Raw genomic sequence first — 12,671 nt, 5'->3', positions numbered from 1 at the left:
CATTTATCACTTCCTCCTCCTGATGTCTTCTAGAATTTCAGATCTCAATAGGTGTGAAATTATATGTACAGTAAAAACAAGAAAAGTTCAGATTTATTTCAGTTGTTTAAGAACTGTAGTGTTTTCACACAGCACAAATTTACAAAGAACTTGTTTCACAAGGGTCATTTGATACACAGGCATAAATACTATCTAGTTTAATCCCAGTTTAATGTTGTAAACCAGGGCTCTTCAACATGACCATCTCCTGTTTTTTTAAAATAAAAATATATCCAGCCCATTAAAATGTATATATCATAGGAGATCAACTTGTTTCTGCAAGCCACTGCACCGAATTCAAACTCCTTGAATAGAAAACGGCTTATTCTCTTTGCTCCGACCCTTGCTGTTGCACCACGTTTAGATGCCTCTGAAGTGCACACCCTGAAACTTCACTAGGGGCCAAGATTCTACTACTCCAAATTTCCAGCAAGCAAATATCTCTACAAATGTGCCTTTCTCAATCTAACAAAACCATTACGTCTGTTCTTTTGAGAGCAATTTGAGAAGGCACTTTAATATAAAGCACTCAAACTTTGACACAGATTTTCCAACAGGCTCAGATGTTCATAGACATAAAGAGCAATGTCTAGTAACGCGCTGTGAAAGCAGGCTACCTGTCCTGGATCAATCATGTTCTGTGCAAGACAGGCTATGTCAGTCTCCCTCCATGTAGCATGGATTCTCTCTTGGTTGGGGGGGGGGGAGAAAAAATGTTCACTGACTCAGTGAAAGAATGCATGTTGGCTACTATAGAGGAGGTAGTGAGAGATGACAAAGTAAGGAAGAGCCTAACTTTATCCATTCAGAAAATACCAATGTCTGATACTACAACAATGAGAAGAGTCTGAGTACTAGCAAGTGATATTTTCAAAACCCTTTTAGAGAGAATGAAGAAGGCTGATGTGATGTTGTTCTATGAGCAGAACTCAAAGAGGAGTTAAAAACACAATGGGAAGTGTTAATGTTGATGATCACTTTCATCAGAACAACTTCAAGCCCACAACACTGCTTGTCAGCTGAGCACAATGATTTACAAGTGCATAACAATGTTAGGTGGCTAAGTAAGGGCAATGCACTTAAACGGGTTTGTGAACTCAGGCAGGAGATTGTTGCTTTTCTCTGCAGCTGTTTTAAGAAAACGGGGGCATTTATAGTTAAAATGCTAGTCAAGACGTTCATGGCAGAAGTGTTCTTCCTGAATGACCTCTTCCAAAATTTAAATAGTCTTGGTTTGCAAAGAAAGGCCAAAACAGTCCTCAGTCTTGTGGAACAACGTAACAGATTTAAAAAGAAACTGGATTTGTTTTCAAATGATTTAACTATTCAGAGACAATGCTTCATTTTCCAGCACCGCGTAATTTAATAAAAAATAAAAAAAACTCGGCATCTGCACAAATTACCATAACAATGACAGAATTTTTAGACCGTTAAAGGCGAACTTTGCTGCAAGGTTTGACAACTTTGACATTCCCACTGAGGTGATGCAATCTTAAAAGAATCCGTTTACGACTGATGTGGGAGGAGAGTTTGCATCAACGCCAAACAGTTGCTTATGTCACTTGATGAAGGTTCCCTGCAATTAGAACTGAAAGACTTGGCAAGAATCATCTGAATTGAAGCAGGTGCTTCGATATGTGGGGTGTGTACAACTTTAGACAGAACTGAACCAGTCTCAGTTTCCAAACACTAAAGGGATGGATATCTTTCTTCTAACAATGTTTGCTACAATATATACATGAGAGTCAATCTTTCCGTATATGAATGCAATAAAAACAAGCACTTACTCCCCCTTTACAAGCACCCACTTCCATTAATGCCTACAAATTGCGCTCACTTCATATGAACCTTACTTAAATGTTCTTGCAAAGTCAAGTAAGCGCAATTTTCTTAGTCATTAGAAAACAAATATAGTACTGGCTGTTAACATGTGTATAATGTGTAAATGAGATAAGAGAAGTAAAGAAAAAAAGAATGACTGTTAACATTTTGTTGTTTAACACGTGGTCCTGTGCATGTATTCTATTTTCCTAAAATTAAAAGTGATTGTAAAAATTTATATAAAATATAATTATAACACATATAACAAAAAGTAATATAGTGTCAAGAGACTGATAGTCCAGACCATTGTTATTCAGTTAAATGGCATTCTAAGGTAAATTTGTAAGATTTTTTTTGTTTGTGCCTGTATAATTCATATTGATTTAAATATTAATAATAATAATATTCAGTATTAATGTCAATAAACACCCTGTCATACACAGTATTATATTTAGTGTTGTTCATTTCATTCACGTGTGAATGCTAAGAGCTAAGAACTATGCCTGGCTATCCCAACATTTAACATTTGGTAATCTGGCCCTCAAGAGAAAGTAGTTGAAGAACCCTGCTGTAATTTTCAAGTTATCCATTATTTACTCTGGTATTGTTCACGTATCAGTACAGCAATCAAAATTTTGTTATCAATCCAACACTAGTCTGGCACTCCACAAGTCATTCCTGAATTAAGGTTTACTTTATAGTTAAGTTCACTTCCATTAGTTTAACTGAGATGTTTTCAAATGTTTTACTGAACTTAAGAACTTTTACGTTTTGCAGCTTCTTACTTTTAAAAGCTTGGGGTACTTGCTTTATGATATTGTTTCTATAGACAATAGTAAAACAATAACAACAACAGTTATTTCTATAGCACATTTTCATACAAAGGCATGTGGCTCAAAGTGCTTTACAAACATATAAGGAAACAATTGCCAGAAAAAATAGAAAAACAACAAATTAAAGATAAGTGTATGAATGAATAAATGAAATAACAAAACAAGTAAGTAAACATAAATCAATACACACTTAAATGCTACAGATATATAAGTAATAAAGTCCTTAATTATCATTTCTTTTTAATTTTGTCATGATTATAATGATGATTCTGATGCAATGATCAGATTGCCAGGGAGGACAGAAATATCTAAAACTCCAGTGCCCTCATGTATAAACGATGTATACGCACAAAAACGTTGTGTACGCCCGTTTCCGTGCTCATTTCGACATGTATAAAAACTAAACATAGTATAAAGCCATGCACTTTCCCACGCCAGCCTTAACCTGTGTGTACGCAAGTTTCCACTCGGTTTTCCAAACTGGCGGCACCCAGCGTCAAAGCAGTGCTACTGTTCCTCTGTGGTTTTCCTTTCCCTTTATAGATTCACATCCCTGGTGCTGCTTTATCAAATATGCAGTTAATTTCAGTGTATTTATAAATTTAAGGCATCTGATTGTAATCATTGCGTGGACAAATATAATGGTTCACGGAATGGGCAAAACATTCCAAATACCATAGCTGCTTAAACATTGTTACTCTCCGTGCACCACTCGGAGTATTTTAACCCATTGTATCTGAGTGTGGAATCACAGCTGTACAGCACCTGATTGGAAAGTTATATGGCGGTTTACAGCATCTACCCTGGAGAACATTTATAGCAAATGCTGCCTCAGCCATGCACACAGTCTATTTAAATTTCTCCCATTCGACAAACACAAACCTCAAGATTCAGAAAGTTTCATCCCAAGTATTACAAACGTACTCGATCAGTCCATGAAGTGCTCCCGGTAGAACTGTTTGTACTTAGAATTACAATTACCTCACTGCAATCTTGCATTACAACCGTAATATTGCACAACCTGAGCCACTTTATGAACCATTTGACTTATCTGCACTATATGAACATGCATATTGTACTTATGCTTTCAAATTGTATAGTTGTCATTGTTTTTCATTATGTTATCATTATTTTGTGTTATCATTTTATAGGAAAATTAGTTTTTGGAGGAGGTGCATATTGAATCTCATTGTACCATACAGTGACAATAAAGGAGTTCAGTTGAAGAGAGCGCGTATTTACAGATGATGACAATTGTTTAGATTTCCAAGAGCTATCTTCTTGGAACTCTTAATATCATTTTTAAGATGAAATGCATTAAACTGTGTATGTTATACAGATAAATTTTTAACGTCATTTAAACAATGTAAACTGTTAATAATTAAAAGTGTGAGCATGGTGGCACAGCGATAACGATGAGCAGGCGCCTAGTCCAGGGATTGATCCTGCGTCATGCTGTATGCTTGCTGGGACAAGTGCAACCCTGGATGGATGGATGGATGGATGGATGGATGGAATAATTAAACATGTACTATGAAGATATTTCTGTGTTCCTTAAACATTCTGAAGAATCAGGGTTCTAAGCTTACAACTGGCTTTATAGTTATTACAGGGCTCATTGTGTGGCGATTGGTTACGTGGAGAAAGAAAAGAAAAGGAAGGGCAAGCATTGGGTTTGATACGTTTGAAAGAGACAGTACTGCTGCATTAAATTATTTCATCGTCCCAGTAAGCATTTTGCGAGAGGCAGAAATAATCTCTGGATGAGGTGCCAGCTCATCTCCACCACTGCGCTTCCGTGCTACCATTTAATACATGCTTTAATTCGTTTCATCATGAAAATGATATCAAGTATACACCTTAGTATTTAAATTGTTCAGAGAGCTGTAATATTATGAATGTAATGTATTCTGTGTCCTGTCGGCGTAAGAGAAAGCCCATTTAAGAAACTCGTAGTAATCCACACACATAGAGCACATAGAAGACAACATGCAATACGAAGCATTTAACATCCAGCTTTAGTTACGATGGGATCTGAGAAACTCTAGTAACTTTAACATTGATTAAGTTTACGACATTCTACTTTAATGACGAAATAAACTACTAGATTAATTTTTTTTATTTCAGGTACTGTACAGCTTTTCTGAACTTGAACTTCTGAGTTTCTCTGCCACTCTGTATCAATCAATCAACTATAAATAATATACAAAAGAACACTCCCTGCCTTGCCTAAAACATGCAGAAGATGTAACCATATGACAACTTGTTTACTTTAAGCTTCTTATTTTTTCACAATCTATATGAAGATTAACTACTTTTTTGCTGTTTGTTATCTATGCCTTAGTACACTTAGGAATGTCTTTGTTTAGTCAGAGTGGCTCAATAAGATTGAGAGTTCACTTGCTTCTCTTCAATAGGTTGGGAGCATGCGCTGAAATAGATCTATTAAAATACATTCTCACGTGTGTCCTGATTTGTCCTGTTGTTCTTTCTGCAGTTGAAGTGTTGATACAGGCTAATGTGGTATTTAGATCAAATTAAAGTTAACAAGAAGGACCTCATTCTGTATCTATTAAAGTGTTTGTTCACTATCAAAGAATGTGATGTGGTTAGTTTTTTTGGGGGTGTATGGGGGAAAAAAATACAAAACTTTCTCTTACTGGTTGTGAAATCAAAGCATTATTTGAATTAAGTTCAGTGTGATGTTACAACTGGTGATTATGCCATTATACTGTATGTTCACTGCTACAGCAACAGGCTGTTCATTCTTTTTCATCTACTCTGTCCATTTACACCTCATTTGGCTTGTCTCCAGACAGGGTGATAGACGCTTGTGTCCGCAAACATATAAAGAAAAGAACATTTTTGTTGGTTTATGTTCAGCATTCATGTGCTACATTTTTTCTAACTCCTGATTACATGTTAGCAGTGTTTTCTGTGTCTATCTTGACTGTTTTTTATTATCATCAAGCTTATCACTAAAGTATTGTAAAGTAAAATTAGGAACAGATTTTTTTATTCAGTTCAATTGTGAATCTTGCAAACTTTAAAAATAATTTTAATCAGAAGTTACTATGTATGTCATTCTCTTTTTTTGAACAAAATGAGTTCACTGAAAGCTTGTTTGTTTATTGGTCTATAGATTCTCCTGCAACAGTAGGAACATTTTTAGTTTTATCAAGGCTATAAGGTTTATTTTCACTGTGGTTAAACTGCTAAATTCAGCACAACCCTTTTTGTTTTTTTATTTCTTCTTCTTCAAAATAACATCCATGTCGATGAATCAAATATTTTTGTCTATGATACCTTGAGGAATCTTACTAAATAATATTTTATTGCCTAAAGACTGATTTTGTGTTATCCTTCCATAATCACTCCTATTCAATCAATTGCTTCAGTGTTTCCTGTAAATCCACTACACCACATCCTAGCATTCTTTTCTTACTTATGTATGCATCTAGTTCAGACAAGATGTCATTGGAGTTAATATAAAACATTATTTTTTACATGGCAGGATGTTTTTTATGATGAACTAAATAGTATAACAATGTATATCTTTCGGAAACTGGTTGAGAATAATTTTAGGCAGATGACTTTTAAAACCATTTTCCTTGTCCTCTTTTTATTTGTATTTTTTACTCCTCATATTGTAAAGATATAAACTTTATTCTTGATGAAAGCCCACACATATATAAATTCTCTTTCAAATATACTGTTTCTTGTTGAATGTTTCCACATAACTGGAAATGTATTTAAAATTTCCAGATTTCATTAAGTTGAAAGTGTTGTATTCTTTTATTTTCAGTTTTGTAAATTTATTATAGTTAATGACTGTTTCTGTTTTGTCTTTCTAATAAACTATTAAATAAGAAATTGGTGTTAATACAGTATGTACATAGCAGTTCAAGTCCATGTTGTTAAACATTATATTTATTTTTACAATTGTTTACATTAACCATTCTATGGCCATACGGCCAAGGTATTGTTCAGTTTGTTTAGATACAATTTATCCTTAAATCTTTGTTCTTTTTATCCCCATTTTTCAGGCACTGACTCCAAACTTTATCGACCACATGAAATTAGGGAATCTACTCCAAGCTCCAAAATTTAGAGAAACTGGGCATTACAGAAGTGTCCAGCAAGCAGGCCTGCCATAGGCTGCAATGGCCACGGTGATAACCGAAGATTTAGAAGAACTTAAAGATACAGGGAAAGTCCCAGCAGCTGTGGGGAAACGAAAGAGAGGTGAAAGTAGACCAAGGAAAAATTTCCCGTGCCAGCTGTGTGATAAAGCCTTTAACAGTGTTGAGAAATTAAAGTTGCATTCATATTCTCACACAGGAGAAAGGCCTTATCAGTGCTCTCAGCAAGACTGCACTAAGGCCTTTGTTTCTAAATACAAACTGCTAAGGTACTGAATTCTCTTTCAAGATAACTGTGTTTAGAGTGTAAATCTATACATAATAGCAGAATGCACAATAACACTAGATAATACTGCTTGAATATTTCTTTATTATTGCTTTGTTATATGTTGGAAATTATATAAATTAATTTATCCAGAAATTCCAAAAATTGGTCCTTGAGTAAAACTGTGGCTATTAGTTTGTTTTAACCAAATTTTAATCAGTGGATGAATTCTGCCTTTAATTAAAATTCTTGTATAATTTGAATGTGGTGGTTTCCTGTTTCTGCACTTAGTCTGTCATTTCAGAAATATCCAACCGTGTGGGTTTTACTTTTATTCTGGGGGATACACTAGAGTAAATGAAATTATTTATTTATATTCTAGTGTAGCTGCAGAGTATATTTCTGTTTATAAATACAGAATATACATTGCAGTAAATGCACATTGATTAAAGACACTGTACACATTAAATATTCTTACTTGGAAGATTTATTTCATTTAAAAATAAACGTATTGCACATATTTGCCTCATATTTATAAGCGGCACAAATCTGTATTACCTTTTCCCTCATATTTCAAGTTGTTCTTGTAATATACTGTATTGCACAAACATGAGATTTACAGCAGCTTTCTTATTACGGTTTTGATATCTACATATGTACATGGAAATTTTACAGAATAAATTGAAAAGAGAGTACATGGTAATGTTCTCATTCTTTAGACTTTCAATAAAAAATACCTCTTAGTGTTTTTAAACACTACAGAATTACTAATCTGAACAACATGTCAACACTTTTGTGTAATCTAGTTTAACCTGACTTTTCCCAACAACGTCAGGTGTCAAGCAGGAACAAACTTTAGATTTTGCATCGTATATTAAAGGGCGCTAGCCCACCATGCATTCACACAAGGGCAATTTATAGTTGCCATTAAAACTAAACTGCTTTGAAATTAAAAAAAAAAACAAATGTCCATTTAACTGGGGAAAATTTTCAGGTAGACACTGAGTGGAGTTGAAAACTGCACACACAGGGTAATACTGGTGCCTTCCAATTTTTTGGTAATGTAAAGAAATCCTAGCACAGACTCTATTTTAACTACTTACATAAGGGCTTGTCATGTCAATTGTTATAAGCCTAAAAAGCCTTTACAGGTGCATCAGAATTATTTAGCTGTGCTTTGGTTTAGGGTCTTCTGTTTGTTTGTTTGTTTGTTTTTTTCTAAAGTTAATTCATGCAAAATGTACAAAATATACACGTAACTGGTAGCAGCAAATTGGTATTTTATTTTTTTGATGACACAGACATATTTCTAAATTAATAATTTTTTCCTTCAGACATCTAAAGTTGGGTAGCAAAAACAAAATGTATGTTGAGGTCTTCATAAAGGCTTTATAAAATATTTCTGTAAAGAACTATATTAACTTACCGTTTACACAGAAATATGTATCTTGAACCATGACATGAGAACACAAGTAGGGAGCAGTGTTTTGTCTTGGCATAAATGTTTTTTGTGCTACAGGCAAACTGTCATGAGCATCAGTTACTCTTTGAAAATTAACATGAATGGAATTAAATATGCTTATTTATTGATGGCTTATTAACACATACAAGTGTCTATTAATCTGGACCATGAAAAATGATTATTTTCATTAAAAGAGAAAATGCACAACTTCAAAAATATTAGCTTGGTCAAAAAGTTAAGCTGATAGCTTATCTATTTGAATACTTATACTTTCTTGATGTGAAAACTGCCTTAAGTGATATTCACATTGAGAAAGACTGAAGTGGAATATTACAATAAAATGAAAAGCCATATGGTATGGTCCCTTGCTTGTTTTGTTAATATGATGTGCACTGTGTATGCATATAGTGGAATTAGTGAAAATGAGTTGACACGTTGGCTAGGAATGGAGCAGGGTACTGAATACATAACCCAGAAAAAAGATGAATATCTTAAAATATGAATCCTTGTCATTTATTAAGAAGAAATTAAAATTTCTTTAATCAAAAGTTTTATAACATTGACAAGTAGTGTATTTTTAATGTACAGTATAGATTAATATGAATCTACATATATTGCATATACATGCAAATGCAGTACTATTTTGTGAAAATATTTCTGTGCTACACTATCTCCATGGTTAGTGCACATGCCTCGGATTACCAGAGTCCTGGCTTTAGTTTTCAGTCTGGTCATAGTTTGTATGTAACTTGCACATCCCATTAGGTTTTCAAAAGGAAAAAAAAAAAACATTAAATGTCATCAAACTATACAAATCTTCATGTTGTGTATTTCTAAATTTGACAGACTAAGAGCAAAACATTACATAGAAGAGGTCAGTCATTTGCATGAATTTGCTTGTTTTGAAGAAAAAAAAAAAATATATATACAGTATATAAGAAACATTGGCATACATGGTTGTATTCATGGTCAGAATTTGTGATTGTGTATATTCTAAATGTGCATCCCAGAATTGTCTCTGTCTGTCTCTCTCTCTTTTTTTTTTTTTTTGCAACTAATTTAAGTGCTAAATATACTGTTTTCAAATTTTAATTAAATGAAAGCAGTCTTATTTTTTATGATGATGATGATGTACATTAAAACAATAGGTTTAAAAGCAAATCTTGACATAATATGTTTGTACAATACTAAAATTACAATTGTGTGGCTAGAAGTTTGCAATGCATATGATTGTTTATTTTAATGCATGTATCCATGTTCTAAAATAACGTCCTTCAAAGTAATTGTTTATTGAATACATCTGCTTACTGATTGTATCTGTATTTAAAGGCATATGGCTACTCATTCTCCTGAGAAAACCCACAAGTGTAATTATTGTGAGAAAATGTTTCATCGTAAGGATCACCTAAAGAATCACTTACATACTCATGATCCAAATAAAGAGGCTTTCAAGTGTGAAGAATGTGGCAAGAACTACAACACCAAGCTTGGTTTTAAGCGTCATTTAGCCTTACATGCTGCAACCAGTGGTGACCTCACCTGTAAGGTCTGTCTTCAAACGTTTGAAAGCACAGGGGTGTTACTGGAGCATCTGAAGACACATGCTGGTAAGTCTTCAGGTGGGACCAAAGAAAAGAAGCATCAGTGTGAACACTGTGATCGCCGCTTTTATACCCGTAAGGATGTTCGCAGGCACATGGTAGTACACACCGGGAGAAAAGACTTTCTTTGCCAGTATTGTGCACAGAGATTTGGTCGAAAGGACCATTTAACTCGCCACATGAAGAAAAGCCACACACAAGAACTTCTAAAAGTCAAAACGGAACCCATGGACCTTTTGGACCCCTTCTCCTGTAACATCTCTGTTCCAATTAAAGATGAATTGCATTCAGTAATATCTTCCAGTGAACTTACCCCCAAGCCGTATGCCAATACTTTGCAACTTAACATCTACAATACCCAAATCCAGTCCATGCAGGCTGCTGGATCCACAAACCAAATGGTCAGCACAACCTTGCCTTTAGGAATGTCTTGCCCACTCGATATGGAGTCGGCCATCCATCCTTCCCACCAGTTCTCTTTAAAGTATCAACTTGGTTCTACCTCATATGCCATTTCTATGCCTGATAAAGAACAGCCATTAAAGGGAGAAATAGAAAGTTATTTAATGGAATTACAAAGCAACATGGCATCTTCATCACAAGAAACTCAAGGCCCTGCTTCTAAGTTAGACTTGGATGCCCAAGTTGGGGCTTTGGATGACGTGACTGGAGATGTTTCATTAACGAAAAGCTCTGCTTCTGCCAGTGAACCTCTTAGCTCCTCCTCACTAGATTTTTCTCAGCTGTTTAACTTCCTGCCTTTAAATGGGCCTCAGTACAATCCACCTGTTTCAGTGGGAGGTTTGGGAATTAGCTATACACAGGAGGAGGTTCTTTCTTGCCTGTCACAGCTCCCACCACAGGCCCAGGATCTACAAGATCCTAGCAGCTCTGTGGGCATGAATCCACTTCATAGTCTGCCTTCTTCTTTTACAACCAATCTAAGCACAGCTACTACGCTGCCTCGCTTTCACCAAGCCTTTCAGTAATCTATGAAACCATTATGTCATAGCAACTTAAGGTTTTATCTTATGAACTATATCAGTGTATGTTATAGGGGAAGAAATTAATTTGATAGTTAACCTGAAATTGTTTTAAACAAAGTTTGTCATGAATGATTGTTTTTAATGTAATTTGTAACACTCGAGAAGGCCAATTCTTATAACCATGATTTATTTACAAAGGATTTTACCCACATACTGAAGTAGTGAAATGTTTTTAGATTCATTTAAAATGCATCCTTGTATAGCACCCTTCTTGGAAGGCAAGCCCAGAACACACACATTTATAGTTATAAAGGTAAAACATAAAACTCAATGCAATATAAGTAAATTAGTGCTGTCTGAAAAAAAGTGCCCAGTTACAATATGGTTAAACATATTGTTTGTTTACTCTTTCAATGCTGGTTAATATGTTCATATTACAACAGGCTTTTTTGTCCTCTATAGTATTGGCTTACTTTGATAGTATTCTTAGCCCATACATTCTTTTGTTGTTATATACGCTAAAGATACTATTGTCTTCAGGGTTTTTGCCTGTCATCTTTATAGTAGGTTGTTTTTTTTTTGTTTGTTTGTTTGTTTTTCGGGGGGGTTTCCAGGTTAAATTACTTTCCTCTGGTAAATACTGTAACAATATATATAATTCTTTCAGTTACAGTATAGTTGTGCAATTTCCACCTGCTATGGTCAGCAATTTGCTGTGCTAAATGCAAGATTATGAAACTACTCAATTGGAGTACTTTCCTGCACTTACAAATTTGCTCATGCCAAGAGAAATCAAAATTTAAGAGCTTTCTTTGTGGTAATTCTCTGAATTTTCAAAGCTCTTGTTGCATATTTGTTAAATATAATGGTACTTGAATCAAAGTGTGATACAGATATTCAGCTTTGTCAGTGGAACATCTCCCTGCACCTGTCTTTCTATCATAGAAAAAAATGTAATTCAGAGTTTATTGGAATCACTATGGTTAGTTTTAGTTTTTGCTAAATTTGCAAATGTTTCATGTTAGAATAATTGTTTGGCTTCATCCTTATCCCACCCTCTTCCTGACTCCTGTCTGTTGTTATGTAGTTATTGGTGTACAAATAGTGCCAGAACTCCGAGGAGAGAAATGAGAAAATGCTTGTCATACACTTCATCATAGAAGTGTACTTTGCAGACACTTAAGTACTGTTACTATTTAGTTTAACAACATATATTTTTTTTTCGGACTGACACAGGCTAAACTGTACCAATATTCATCTAGTTTTGTAAATAGTTTAAAAACCGAAGCATCGTGAGCTCTAAAAAAATCAAATTTAAACACAAACAACTTGCATACTTGGATCTGGTTGCCTATCTGGTAGGAACCAACGCCAGAACACTGTCCATTTTCCAGTAAGGTTTATTTAGGATGCACTAAATGACCATGAATAAAACTTTCCTGAGCCAAATAGCCTATTTTCATGAAATATTTTTGTTAGTTTCTCTTCCCCCCCAACACACTTTTTTTGTAATGACTTTCAG

The 12,671-nt window shown here is 34.5% G+C and overlaps 1 protein-coding gene across 2 annotated transcripts in view; it reads left to right on the top strand.

Moving 5' to 3' along the window:
* plag1 (pleiomorphic adenoma gene 1) overlaps positions 1-11,736 on the top strand; it is a 36,475-nt gene extending 24,739 nt beyond the window's left edge. For both annotated transcript variants that reach the window (XM_028803542.2, XM_028803543.2), the window contains exons 3-4: positions 6,740-7,104; positions 9,892-11,736. In XM_028803542.2, coding sequence (XP_028659375.1) covers positions 6,857-7,104; positions 9,892-11,152 — 1,509 coding nt within the window. In that variant the 5' untranslated portion in view covers positions 6,740-6,856 and the 3' untranslated portion in view covers positions 11,153-11,736. The remainder of the gene's footprint in view (positions 1-6,739; positions 7,105-9,891) is intronic.
* The last annotated feature ends 935 nt before the right edge of the window (positions 11,737-12,671 follow it).

The sequence above is a fragment of the Erpetoichthys calabaricus genome, chromosome 6 (genome assembly GCF_900747795.2).
Source record: "Erpetoichthys calabaricus chromosome 6, fErpCal1.3, whole genome shotgun sequence".
NCBI lineage: Eukaryota > Metazoa > Chordata > Cladistia > Polypteriformes > Polypteridae > Erpetoichthys > Erpetoichthys calabaricus.
The sequence above is the reverse complement of the archived record's forward strand: the minus strand, read 5'-3'. Positions and strand labels throughout refer to the sequence as shown.